This window comes from Lonchura striata, chromosome 5, assembly GCF_046129695.1.
Source record: "Lonchura striata isolate bLonStr1 chromosome 5, bLonStr1.mat, whole genome shotgun sequence".
Lineage (NCBI taxonomy): Eukaryota > Metazoa > Chordata > Aves > Passeriformes > Estrildidae > Lonchura > Lonchura striata.
The window spans coordinates 43,878,889-43,893,310 of record NC_134607.1 but is presented as its reverse complement, the minus strand read 5'-3'; the positions used below and the strand labels follow the sequence as shown (position 1 = coordinate 43,893,310).

The following is a 14,422-nucleotide window of genomic DNA, read 5'->3' as shown; positions in this document are numbered from 1 at the left end:
ATCAACACAAGCACATGTCTGCACTCAGCATAGTTTGAATTAAAAGACTGCTGTCCAAGTAAATGGCATATACTACCTATGAGCACTGGGAAGTGTATTGGAAGATATTCCAGATCTTGTCAGGCCAACTTTAGGTAAAGGCTGGGTGTGAAAGCAATGACCCACCAAATACAGTCTGTGGCAGTCCCAGGAGGTGAATCAGGAGGGGTAGCACTGTGCCCCAGTCTGGAGCTCTGCCTGCTGGGACCTGAAGGATAGGGCTTAGAAGGAAAACAGTGGTGGGTAAAAGGCTGGGAGAAATGCTTCCTTAGTTCCTTCCTCCCTCATTCCTTCCCTAGGAACCCTTGTATGGAGAAGTGTGATACAGGAGTTCTTTCAGAGGTCTCAGAGGCTATGGTTTTGGTAGAGCTATACTGGGATATTACCGAGAAAACATCAGTGAAAATATCCATTTTAAGCCACTAGAATAGATTGAAACATTGCATTTGAATTATTTGTAATAGCTAATTTGTTGATCTACACAAAAGGTTAGCTGCAATTTCAAAGCTGATTCTATTAGATTTTATATAATGAGACATTTTATTACATTATAGGACAGCAGACCCTGTTTTTTGTGTGTTGTTTCAAGTGCTTTACTTTGCTATTGAGGCCTTGCCATCACACCATCTTGGTGTCTGTAATCTGTTCTGTGGGTCCAAAATGGGCATCAAAGGACTCTTTTTTTTTTTTTTTTTTTGAGTCAGTTTTCATTGTTACAAAGGTTTTGAGAAAGTTTCTGGTATTTTTGTACAGGAAACTTAATAGGAGACAAAGCAATAATAAGCTTAAAAATAAAAAGCTCTTTCCCAAGTAGCATAATATCACTCTAACCTCAGACTGCTGTATCACAGTGAAAATTACTAGTTAGGGTCTTTTATTAAAATATTTTTTTATCAATCTGCTTATTACATTATACGAAAAAAGGTTAAAAGTGACATGTCTGCCATAGAGGTACCATTTCCTCTGACAAGACATCTGTTACTCAATTATCATTTTCTCACATTTCTTAATTTTCTAGTCCAACTCTTAATAAGGTCTCCAGCATGGAAGGCTCTGTTCAGCAGCAGGCTGGGAAATATTCTCCTGCTCTTTTGCAGAGAGCAGTCTCCATTAAAAGAAATTATCAAGTTTGTGCCCTAATAGTTCACGATTCTCAAAACATGCTGCTATTTTAATGTTCATGATATTTTCCCCCTAAATATTTAGCCTGTGACATGGCAACAGCTGCTTTTAAGTTCTAAAGTTGTTTTCACATCCTTCCTTTAAGGAAAAAAAATGGTAGTTTTAATTTATTCCCCTTAAATGTAAAATTCAGTATTTTAAACATTTATTAACTATAAACAGCTATACCAATGGTTTGTGATCTGCTTTGGATTCTCTATGCAAATGGAAATTACTATATTGATTGCTATTCATTATGAAGAGGCACCTAAAACTATAGGATAAAGGCAAATATAAAGTATGTACAATATGTGTTGTAGGTATTTTGGAAAGGGGATGACAAGTAGAGGGTAAGTAGCAAAATTAGTATTCCCAGTACATATTTAAAAATCAAGAAGCATGCTAAAAATAATTGTATCATAACAGGGACAATCAATGGTCCAATTTTTTCTAGTGCATGAGTGCGAAGCGGATTGAATAACTGAGTGTACAAATTCTTGATACTAACAGCTGAACATTTTATTGCCCAAGACAGGGCTAAGGAAAAGGACATTAAAGATCCTTAAATGTAACTATTAACAAATGTACCACAATTAATTGTTATTACTGCCATTATTGCTAGTATATTTGAAGAGTGCTGGAAGTAAAATGTAGTGGATTCCACAATAGGTACTTCCTGAGTGCATTTGGATGATTTCTTACCTTGGTCAAAATAAGAAGAGACTTAATTCTGATGCAGAAATCTTACATTCCTTTTTAGAGTCATCTGATTAGCAAGTAAATCAGTCAAACAAATTTAATGAAAAAAGTGCATGCAAGTCTTTTGCCTACGTAAGCAATACACAGGATCTTAATGGGTGTTTTATTAAAAAATAAACCGTTATACTCAAATTCTGATTATCAACTGATTACTAATGGCTGATGGAGAACAAAAAGATTTATAATTGGATTGTGCTTATTAGCAAGAAACTACACCTTCCCACAAGAGGAACATATATAATAGACATACAGATATCTCATAACAGTTTATTCTATACCATGCCTTCCCGTATTCGATTTAAAGTGAGAGTATGAATCTATGCATGCCACTGTGTCTATTGATTTGCACAGAACCTGCTGGAATGCTTGATCCAGGAAGTAACCATATCATTAAAGTTACAGCTTGTCATCCTCCTCTGAATCAGGGCTGCTAGCATTGAATAGGACTAGGAATTGATACTAAACACTATGTCTTCTTTGTAGATAATTCATTATAAAATACTTATTATGCCTCTCTTATCTTAATGCTTTTTCAATGTTTTAAACAATTTCTGTAACAGTTTTTTTCCTTCTGGAAAGTATAATTGCAGGTTTTCTTCCTTTTCTGGTGCAGGGCTTACAAACACATTCTTTAAGATCATTACATTATCTCAAGTACCTTTAAAAAGCTTCCCTCTGATCAGCTCAATGTTCTATGTATTGTAGGAGATACAGATAATAGAGTTATTCACATAAATTTGCATTAATGATACTGAATTTCCTTAAAAGACTAAATTTAATCTAAATTTCAAAAAATGAAAAAGCATAACCAATATTTTTTTAATAGGCACACTAGCTAAGCATCAGCTTTATGGCTGTTTGTTAAAGCAGATAGAAAATAGAAGCCTTTTCTTTAAGATTTAGGATAAAATTTGGAAATTAAATGTAAATGGAAAGTAAATGCATCTAGGTAGCTTAGGTCCCAGTCTTGAAAGGCAATTGGAGCACACCTACATTGCCATGTGCTTTCACAATTCGATTAATCTGCTTCTGGCACAACATCAAATCTCTGACACGCACAGTGCAGACTCTGCTCATCGCTTTTGGCGGCTACTGCGCCCTCACCCTACAGTTATAAAGATTTGGTGCTAGGGATGATGGGGCCCATAGCATCTCAAAACCTGCAGATATTTCTTAGGTTACTGAGAAACACAAAGTCCATCTTTTTTGTCTCTGCAAAATGTCGATGGTTTTGACTTAGCTCTTACTTGAGGTACTTTTGAGACTGCACACTGGTTGTTTTCCTTCCTTCCACCTTGCTGCTGTTCGTTCCAGCTTCCCTTTATGCTTGCCAAGTGTTTGTACAACAGGCAGATGTTCTGTGAGATGCTGGATCCTGAACAGATTAACTCTTCAGTTGTAAGGTGGATTCAGGAGGGGTAGGATTGTATCAGTATGGAGCACAAGGGTGACAAGAAGTGTCTCTGTATTCTCCATCCCTGGAGGCAGATAGATTTCAGGAGCTTGCCCTAGGCCACCAGAAATGGGACACTTCTGCCCTGAAGTGGAAACAGTTGCACAATAGAGGTGGTTACCCCTCGCAGGTCTAAGTTCATGACTGGGTCAGCACTGGCCTGTCATTATTCCTGGGCTTGTGAGGATTCATGAGACAATCAATCACATGGCCTGTGTGTGGATAATGGGTATAACTAATGCACTTGAAATAGCGGCTGTCTTTCTGATAATGGACTTCCCAAAGTGCGCTGAGTGTCATTAATAGTATTCATGGCTGCAGGTTGCTTGCCAGAAAAAGAAAGTAAATACATTCATCAGAATTCAACACAGACTAGCATCAAAATAAAATATGCAGGAAAGGCACATGAAGAAAGCGTAAGCACCTTGGGAATTTGAGGGGCCAAATAGAGATTGTTTTGCATGGGCTGTTCTCTAGTACTGTGTTTTCTAGAGACACCAAGGTGAACCCTGGGAGGCTGCTGAACAAGGAGCATAGGAGAACTGAAAGCAAAACTGGCACCCTCTAACTGGCACTCCTATGCCCTCACCCAGGCAGCATGCTGAGAACAGGCAGAACCAGGACCCCAGGAAAAATAGCTTTTTAAGTTGATCACACAGGTTACCTGCCAGCCTTAACTTTTTTAGGAAAGGTTGTCAGTTATTTGTCTGCTCGCTCTCTCTCTCATTTATCCTGTCCCTCCATGAAATCTGCCTTGGATCATGAAAGGCTGAGGGAGAAGAAGGTAACATGTGAACTGTTTTCAAAGTTCTTAATTTCTGAAGCAAAATCCCATTTCACTACAGGCAGTTTCCTTGAGATAACAATCTCATTAGTCACAATGAAATCAGAAATCATTGTCCATAATGCCTGCAGTAGAAACACCATGAATGGCAGTTAACAGGGCCTGGATTTGTTTCCTCCAGGTTTTCTTCAGTCTTTTCCCTAAGCATTCCCAATCCTAGGATGCTTCATGGCCCATTCTTTTCTGCAGGCTGATCCTGAACTTTTGACACCCCTGAGTTGTTCCCAAAACTGCATTCCTTTTCTGCTGCAGGCTTTATCTCTTTCCTGTAAAAGTCAGTTTGACCATGTCGAGAACCAAGCACTTAAATTAAAGCCTTTCCTATGCTGACCACAGAAATTAAGCAGAATTGTGGAGCCTTCCTTCAGGCAGGTGGCAGAGCCCTGAGTGATAGCTATTATGGAGCTTGGCACTCCTGAGTAGGACTGTACAGAGGATTGTGATCAGTTAATGCTCTTATTTATAATTCAATATCAGCACAAAAAGGCAGTAATAAGTCAGGGTATTAAATATTTGCATAATTTTCTTTTTTCATTACACGGGTAATTGTGTAGCCCTTTGCATCTGATTTACACAACTCAAGAATTTGCACAACTCATTTTTGTGCAAACAAAACAGTTATAAGCACTAATTAGAGTATTTATTTTAGCAGTGCAAAATCCCCAAAATGTTGATCTTGGGTATCTATATCTCTTCAGAGCTTAAAGCCTGAACACACAGGGAAATGGTGTCTCTTTGTCTTGGAGCAGGTTACCCAAGAGGAAAAGGCAAGTAGATAGTCCCAAGAAGTCTGTTGTCTAGTGGGATATGTGCGTTTGGCACAAGGATGCTGTCATGACCAAGAATTACCTCTTCTGCTAACTCTGAACTTGTTTGCTGTAGTTCAAGGATCTGAGATAAAACCTTAAAAATGTTTTCTTTTAAAGGAAATAGAGAAACTCTTTCTTGCTCCTTAAAGCATCAGATGGCTAAATCCAAAGTCACACAGGTACATAACACAGGCAGCAGGTGGATTGCAGGCTCTGGAACACACAAACACAGTCCATGAAACTCCCATCTTCCCCTTTTGCTTATTTGAAGGCTGTAGCCAACTCCCCTAAACTAATTGTGCTCATGTTTTGTCTAATTCCTAAATCTTTTTGGAAGTGACAGACCAGGTAACTTGGATTTTAACTTCCTGGACCCATTTCCACACACAGGCTCAGACATCCTCTTCTGCTGAAATCCCCTGCTTAGCCAATGCGAGAGATTCACGGGACCAACAGATCAAGCCACAGGGACCATGTCTCCTGCACCAGCCTAAAGTGGAAATTCCCCATTGAGGCTGACAATGACTGGCTGTGGCAGGATGTCTAACTATTTTTTCTTAACATTTGTTAAGAAAAGTCCAAAACTATGTCTAAAAGAAAATCAATTGTTGGTATACTTATGTCTCGTCTGCGAACTTTTTGACCTGATGTTCAGCAATGTGACAGTAGCTTTCAAGATAAGACTTTTTTAATAAAAGGAAAATCTAGAATGATAAAATAGAAGAGCAGTGGGCAGAGAAGATGCTGTATGGAGTTCATCTCTGGCCTTCCCAGTGCTCAGTTCTGACAGGTCTGGTATCAGTTTTTTAATGAAATCACATTTCAATATGACTTGCACACATTCATGTAACACTTAGTGAGAATATAGTAACACAGCCTCAGGCTCACACAGGTGACCAGTCCATCTAAAAGAATCAGAACCTACCCTTCTCCACAGATGACACAGCCAAATACTACAGAGCCATCAACAACAATGTGATATGCTCAAATATTTTTATCAGAATGACATGGAAGTTTGGATCCAGAAACCCATACAAGTTGCAGTATCTTAATATTGTAAAAGTTATTTTAGGTAATTTTTGACTTTTATTTGCAGAAGAAATTCTCCTTCATACCTTTTAAAGCTTCTTGTAGTCAAAAATGTGTATGTAAACATGTCAGATACTTAGTAAAAAAAAAAAAAGCTAAAAGTTTAGAAGACTTAAAAGCTAAGGCATTTTTCCTAGCTTAGAGGTAATTTATGCTGCAAATTTCCATTTACTGAGCAACATTATAGTCCTTCAGCAACTGAACCCTCTGCTTGACCATCTTCATATTTCTCCTACCTTTTAAGAAATGCATAAGAACAGGAAATTAAAAAAAATTAATCTCTTCTTTAGAATGCTCACAGAATAAAACATTTTCTTGATAATACTTCTTTTGCTTCTGATTAATTCTAGGGTTGTACATGCTTCAGATGACCTGCATGTTGCAGTATCAAGTAAGAATAAAGCGTGCTTTCTTGAAAATCAAGATTTGATGAATTTAAAATTCTCTGGGTAAAAAACTGTAGACAGAACTGTCAGGAAGTTTATAGCTACATGTGTGATATATTCAGCATCAAATGCACATCTAAATCAGGTGGCTGCTTTATTCCATTAGTAGCATTGGGATATGCAGAAGCAGTTGTTCAGTGTAAAACAGCTCATGTGAGTTAGAAAAAGCAAGTAAATTAACTTGAGCCAGGCACCCATACAGACTTCTCCTGTGGCAAATAAATGCGGAATTATAGACTGCCATTGCCTTAAAGGATTTATTTGTAAAGTACTGCATAAGACAGAGAGAAGCATATGTATTCCGTTTAATGATGCAAATATTGTGAACTATTTAATATGTAGTATATTTGTTCCTGAGAAGCCAGTCATACTTAGAAAAAGTAGGACTTATTCCTCATTTTGAAACACATTTCTGGAGCAAATCCAAACCAGCAGCTGGGATTTTATGACTCCGGCAGGATCCTAAAAAATCCCACATTCAGTCCTAAGGAATTCTTACTCACCTTCAAAGTGATGATACTATAAAAAATAGCTAGAAGATGGCTTATTGTGGACTGGAGAGTAGAGCAATCTACTCCTTTATTCCTCTGACCTGCAATTTTTCAGAACTCAGGTGCTGGCAAAAAAAAAAAAAAAAAAAAAAAAAAAAATCAACGGAAGGATCAGAACTACAATGTTAAGGCTCATTGTTTATATTTTTATCATTTGTAATGATAATGTCAGGGGCAAAAGGTGGCTATCAGAGGTAGTATGTAAGATTTAGGACATGAATGACACAATCATCTGGAGTTTTATTTCATTCCATGGCACTTGAAAGTCCAGGTGTCTTTTAAGAAATGGCAGAGGTAAATGCCAAAGTAATTTTATTTTTAAAGTAGTTGTATTTCTATACACTTTATTGCCTTTAAACCTGTTCCTGGCTGTGTATTCTCCAGGAACTCTTGGGATAGTTTTCTCCACCTCCTCCTTGTATTGGTACCTTCTGGGCTGAAGGGCTGCAGAGTCTTTTCTCTCTCCATTTTCTCTGCCTGAATACCCCAAAGACATTGTGTGGAAGCTTTGCCCTGTGAGCAGAGAATATACCTGGAAATCTTTATTTTATAATGCTTAGAAATTCACATACACACTCACATTTTTCTTTAGAAATACCAATAACACCCCACCCAACATTATTTAAGTAAAAGGATTATGAAATGAAGGAGAATATTGGCATAAATATGTCTCTTCTAAATGGAAAGAGCTAAAATTTGGGTTCAAATATGCAAGAAATCCTAATTTAGTGTCCCCAGTAATGAAACAAAAGTATCAATAGTCACATGATTCAAAGCTGACATAAATCCAGTTTGATACTTGTAACTTGGTGAAATGTTTTTGGTTTGTTGACAGCACATTGCTGGGTTTTGTTCTAGATCAGGTATCATCTGTCCTCTCATAGGCTGCAAGAGTGTTGTCAACAAAAGGAACTCGTCATTGCATACTCTTAATTCAACCGAAATCCAGGATATGCCTACTCTGTTTGGATCACTGGTACTGCTCAGTGATCCTGCAGCATTACTGATGACAAGACTGCAGCCCAGGTGCAATCAAGGAAAAGCCAGGAGCTGCAGCTTTCATCAACGGGACTTTAAACAAGGGGTTTTCATGAGCACCAAGACATATTCTCTTGACATGCTGGCACAAAGTCAACACAGAAGAATGCTGTGTCAGGAAACTGTCATGAAATTTACAGCAGAAATACAACCCTTCAAATTCTCCACTGAGTAAAGGGTTCATGTGGAGATGTTTGATTACATAAAATTACATAATTTCTATAAACGCGAGGATGTTACAGACAATATAAAAATGATCGCAACATAATTGTTAGGCAGGATGAAGCTCTTATAGGAGAGCACCTGCAGAAGTGCCTCAGAAAATTAATAGCTTCATCTGTATTGCTATCATTATTTTCAAATGACATTCAAACCTGCCACTTTCAATTTCTTTTCTGTAAAAAATAAAAGGAATATTTAATCATCAGAGCATTAGTCTCCTGTTAGGACATGGCTGCGTCAGAAATAATTTTAGTGGTGAGATTTAAGGCCTTTTAGTCAAAAGGTCGTAAGGAACTGCCTGTAATACAGACAAAAATTTGACCTGTCGAAACCGGGTCCTGGACTCTTTATGGTGCAAATTCGGATCGGGGGCTGTCCCTGCCCTTCGTGGGAGCTTGCCTCTGTTTTAACTCCTTATAGCCCAGCTTTCGCACACCTGGGCGCAGGGAAACCGGCCAGTCAGGAATTACGGAGGGAAAGGGACGAGCCCATGTCGGTGCTGCGAGGCGAGTGACCCGCGGGATGGCCGCGCGGAACTCAGACCCTTGCACCGGTGCGGAGTTTCGCCCCGCGAAGGCGAGAGCCGCGCCCGCCGCCCCGCTCCCCGCGGCGGCCCCGGCCGCACCTGGCGGGCGAGAGGCGCGCCCCGCCCGCCCCACCTGGGCCCGCCGCGCCGAGCGGGGCCGCCCCGCGCTCTCCATTGTGCGGCCGCCGGCGCGGGCCACCTGCCGGCGGCGCCGGGGCCGCGCCGGGTCCGGGCGCCGCTCCGCGCCTCCTCTGCCTCCCACAATCCCCCCGCCCACCCTCGCCGGTCTCCGGCTGAACCGGGGCGAGCCCGCGCCTTCCTTCCCCGCCTGCCTCCCTCCCGTCCCCCGGCTGGTGGAGCTCCGCCGCCTCCCCTCCCCCGCCCTCTCTCTCCCTCCCACCGCGCGGCCGCCGCCCCTCCGCCGCTGCCCGCCGGAGCCGCCGACTTCCCCTTGAGCGCGGGTCGCCGCCGCCTCGCCCTGCCATGAGCCGCCCCCCGTCGCCGCCGCAGCAGCGCTGAGCGGGGAGCGCGGAGCCATGCCGGGCTGGAAGAAGAACATTCCCATCTGCCTGCAAGCCGAGACGGAGCGAGGTGAGCGTGGAGCCCCGGGGGCGCCAGCCGCCCGCCGCGAGGGAAGGCGGGCGGGCCGGGGTCTGCGGCGCCGCCGGCTGCCCTCCCCGCAGCCGTGCCCGGGCACGGCCGCGGCCGCGCCGCGGTGGGACGGGCGGCCGGCCCCGCGCCTTCCATCTTGCTCCGCCGCCGCGGCGGGAGCGGGGGCTGCGGGGGGCGGCACCGCGCCGGGCCGGGGGACACACCGGGCCGGCCCCCGCCGCCTCCGCCGCAACTTTACTTTGCTCTGCGGTGCTGCCGCCCGCGCTGCCCCGGGCCGGGCTTCTGTAGCCGGGGGGCGTGAGCCGGAGGGTAGGAAGGTAGCTCCGGAGGGGTGGGAAGGTAGCTCCGAAGTGACTTCGCGAAACTTCTTGGCGTGTGGCTCTGCCCCGGGCCGCTGCCGGTCCTATCCCGTCCCTCCCGGTGGGCGTCGGTGAACCGGCAGCGATCGCACCTCGGCGGCGGGCTGTGCCCGCAGTAGCTGCCCCGAGTCCCGGCAGCGGTCCCGGGATGGCCTCGGGTCCCCAAACCCCGTCCTGGTCGGTGATGTCAGAAGTGAGAGGGTTTCTGGTCACTTTTAAGAATAAACTATTTGTTTGTTATGATAAAACGGTGTGTTTGCCCCTTCCTCAGAGAGAGCTTCTGTCATGGGTGTGTGTTGTGTTCCTTGCTCTGTCTTCAGCCTGTGAGTCAAAGATAAAAAGACTGGGACACCAGTTACTCTCGAGTATGCCCGTCGAATTATGTCTTTGATTTACAGGTTAGATCCGTGGCAGCATGTGGAGTCCTGAGGCAGGACATTGCGGTTTGGTTGCTGCTGTGTTGCTGGCTCTCCTGCTAAGAGCAGCAATTCACCGAGTATTCAAAAAGAGGAGGTTCTGTTTGCTGTGTGGAAGAAGTCTTATTCCCTTGCATTGTAGGTGGAGGTCTTTTGCAGAACTCACTAGAACTGCCCTTCTGACTAGTAAATCCTATCCCTAATGGGAAGTTCATCACAAACATATGACATCATGAAAACAGTTGCTGAAATGAGCACAAGGTGTTTCAGCTGTGAAAAGCGAGCTTTTGAGTCTTTATTCTTAGTAAATACATCATTACTAAAATCTGTAGTCATATTTCTTTATGTCACAAGTCTGTGTAGCAGAGGAATCACAGAAATAGGATGGATGACAGTTGTCAAAATATATCAGATGTGTTTACAGATGAGGGAACTTTAGAAAGGGTCTAATCTGGCTGTGTCAGAAACTGGAAAGATTTTCTCATTTCATTCTGCATAAAGGTTGTGTCATGAGCTGTAACATGCGGACTTGTCTTCATTCAGGGTAAACAATGGTGGTGGTTTTGCTCTGATGGGTTTAATGTCAGAATACTGATTTGTTAACAGTTCTTGTTTATTCCTATTTCTGTTCAACCTCTTTCGGCTTCATTATGAAGCCGAATAGATTTATATATGTTAATAGTCTTACCACTGATGCTTTTCTTTATTGTATTTCAATTGTGGAAAGAAAAAAAAAAAAAAAAACTCTGCCTAAAGTAAATTTTTGCCTTTTAAAGTATGTTGCATTGTATAGTGCTTAAGTTTTAGCTAATAATTTAGCAGGATTCCAGTCACCGGAACTTTCATGATTTAGACTTGGAAAAATATTAAATGGTCAAAATATTTAATCAGTATTGAATTTAGTAGTTCTTGAGTATGAAGAATAGATGAAATAAAGCTTTCAAGCTAGACAGAAAAACGACTAGTGCAGTAATGAAATGAAGGGGCATCTTTAGCTAATGTAGGAGTTTAGTGTGGCATTGAGTAAAAGGCAATTACAAATACAGTTAAATTCTGGTTCAGAGCCAGTTATGCTAACATCCCCCTCTTCTGTTTCTAGAAAATATTTCCATTCAGTTTGTCTGCAGAATGTTTTATGTACATTGTGCTATCAAAAGACTTCTGTGAATTTAAATATTGTTATTTTAAACTAACAAGGTAGCTGATAGCTTTCTGTGATTTAGATATGGAGTAATAATGGATGTGAAATATTTAGTAATATAAATTGTATTTACATCGCATATACAAGTATGCCTTTATATAGGATATAAATTATCCATTTATCCATCCCAAATGCTTGTGTATATAGGATAAGAATACTCATACAGAATGTAAGAATAAGAAACATTTTAGTGCTTGTATATTTCCTTTGATTTTATGTTCCTGTAATCTGATTGTTTTAATCAGTGTTTTGTTCCTATGAAAGGAGCTGGTCTTTATTCAACCCTATGAACACTGGTAGGACTGACTAGTAGTAATTTTCCTGTATAACAACACAGACCTGCTAAGTTAATTTGGTGCTGAAGTTTTTTGGTGATGATCACTTGTAAAATAAACTACAAAATGAAAAGGGCTTAAACAGCCCATCCAAACCAGAAAAGTACCCTTCAACCACAAACCAAGCAAGATCTCAAAGAAGAAGTGAGCAGGTAAGTAATGCCAGTTTATCCTTGTGCCTCCTGCTGACTTTCCCCTTCAGGAAAGCCTCTCCTGCTGGCTTTATTATATCCACAGTCCATACCCCCCTTCTCTGTCATAATAAACAGGCACTGCACAGCTTTAATTTCAAGCCTAGTTGTAGCAGCAGATTTCAGCTGGAAAAAGTCAGCTCCGGAGGTGCTGAGAAAACTGGGAAGGCAAAGATTTCTCTGTGGTGAAGTATGAGTGGTTTGTACCAGACTCTTTTTTTTTTTCCCCTCAAATGTTACAGGCTTTCTGGAGAGCTTTGTGTCTTCTGCATGCATGTGTGGGGAGCTGATTGGGCTCTTGGGTCCTCAGCATTGGAAGGAAGTAAGTTGTGGGCACTAGGATATGAGGCTTGAGGGGTGGGTGGATTTGTTAGAGAGGATGTGGGGGCTGTGTCCTCAAGGCACTGCAGCATAGAAGGTTCACTGGGTACCAGTACTCTCCTCTCACTCCAGACCAATGCAGCATTGCTTTGGGGAGAACTTCAAGGCTGTTTTATTTCCCTTGGTACTCAGCTCACCTAGGGTGTCAGGAACTGGATGGCAGTGCTACCACACTGCAGTGCATACCACAGCTTGTTCTGGTGCAAGGAATAAACTTGAGAACTATCCAAGGAACTGCATTGTTTTGATGTGAGGAACTCTTGGGATATGGCACATGGTGGTAACTTTGTGCAGACCTACTGAGTTTGTTCCAAGTGGGGTTATTTTAATGTATTGGTATCCTTGTTTGCCCCTTCCTTGCTTCAGAGCCCCCCTTCTATATTGAGTATGTACTGCAGAAAGTCCTTAGCGCAGCCTGTGATCGTTGTTCCTACAAGTCATGCGCTGAAATGGAGGTTATCCAAAAACTAGATAAAATCAGAATTTTGCTAATGGAAGTCGGCCAGTCTTACTGAAATGAAGTAGCAGAGATGTGGTCAGTGCTGTTGGCTCACCTTGGCAACAGTTGATACACTGAGTAAAGGAAAATAACCTGGGATAATGTTTCAAGCATCAGAGCATGTATTTGCATATAGAGTTTAACATTTGGAGAGTGCTTTGTGGTGGAGAAGATTCTCTTCTGAGGGCTGGCAATCAGTGATATTTCAACAAGTATTTTTAGATGACTTAACTGTGGAAATTATATAGGTTACTTACATCAGCTTAAAAAAATCATATTGTGCTGGTTTTCAGTGACTAAAACCATATTTAAGATATGGAGAGCTGCTTTTCTGTGTGTACTGCAGCGCAGCTCCTGGTATTCTGCTGCCAGCTTTGTAGTCAAACAGTACTCGGCACTGGCTGTGCTGCTTCTGGCTTTCACTGCCACAATTATCATAAGAAGTCCTCTCCTTTAGTGGAAAGAAACTGTGCTCTGTGTTAAGTAAACTATTTGTAACATATACCTGATGTATTTCAAAAATGACTTGTGAAGATGTGCTAGTTAGTATTAAGACAGTACCTTGAATTCAGGGTGCACTTCCCTCCTCCCCAGTTTTCTGCCTAAGATATAAATCAGATCTTGCTGTAAAACACTTTCTGAGGTGACATATTTGCAAATACTTTAAGAAGAAAAATGTTACTGGGATTAATTTTGTTCAGTATTCCTTCCAATCAAGTTAAATGAAGGATGTGTAATGGAACTCCTGTTTCAACTTTGTAGCTGATCAAGTTTGCCAGGAGTACAGAAAATACTACTTTTACATCTTGTATTGCTTGCTGTAGGACTGCTTGAGGTCCCTTAATGTACACACATGATAATTTTAGAAATTAAAACATCTAAGTATGCTTTGGTCTTGATTTTATTTTTTAAGTAGTATTTATTCCACAGTTGTTTTTCCTCTGTTAAATAGACGAGTTAGGTCAAGGAAGAAGGAAATACTGGATTTTTATTTTCTGCTTTTCTATCCATGTTCACACTTGACAATCAGGGAAATCAGGTAAACTTCAAGGGAACATTTTAAAGGAAACATTTAAACAACAGGACTCAAGTATAAAAAATGCACAGGTATTTTGTGAATTCTGCCTCAAATACAAAAGTAGCATATTCTCATGGATGTGCTGACAACAAGCATCTATCCCTGAGGTTACTGCTGCGTGAGCTTGTCTGCTCATCTTAAGCTGAAGAGAATCAGATTCTCTGATAAGTTACTGAATTTAATAATGTTATTGTGGGTTAGCATTTGCATCTGATCATGTGAGGCCACTTTGCAGTGGATATGCTTCATGCTCTTGCCAGGTACATGTTAAAAATCAGATTATTTTCAGCTGAAGGCTGAGGGTGACTGTTCGGTGTATTTCAATATTTCACATAGTAAGGCATCATCTTGAGCTTACATGGGTTCTTGGAAACTGAAGAGAGCTGCAGACCTAGGATGAGAAACCTTGTACA

At 41.6% G+C, this 14,422-nt stretch overlaps 1 protein-coding gene across 1 annotated transcript in view; it reads left to right on the top strand.

Moving 5' to 3' along the window:
* Nucleotides 1–9,340: 9,340 nt before the first annotated feature.
* Nucleotides 9,341–14,422, top strand: part of GRIP1 (glutamate receptor interacting protein 1) — a 303,215-nt gene continuing 298,133 nt past the window's right edge. The window contains exon 1 of the mRNA XM_077783507.1: nt 9,341–9,528. Coding sequence (XP_077639633.1) covers nt 9,474–9,528 — 55 coding nt within the window. The 5' untranslated portion in view covers nt 9,341–9,473. The remainder of the gene's footprint in view (nt 9,529–14,422) is intronic.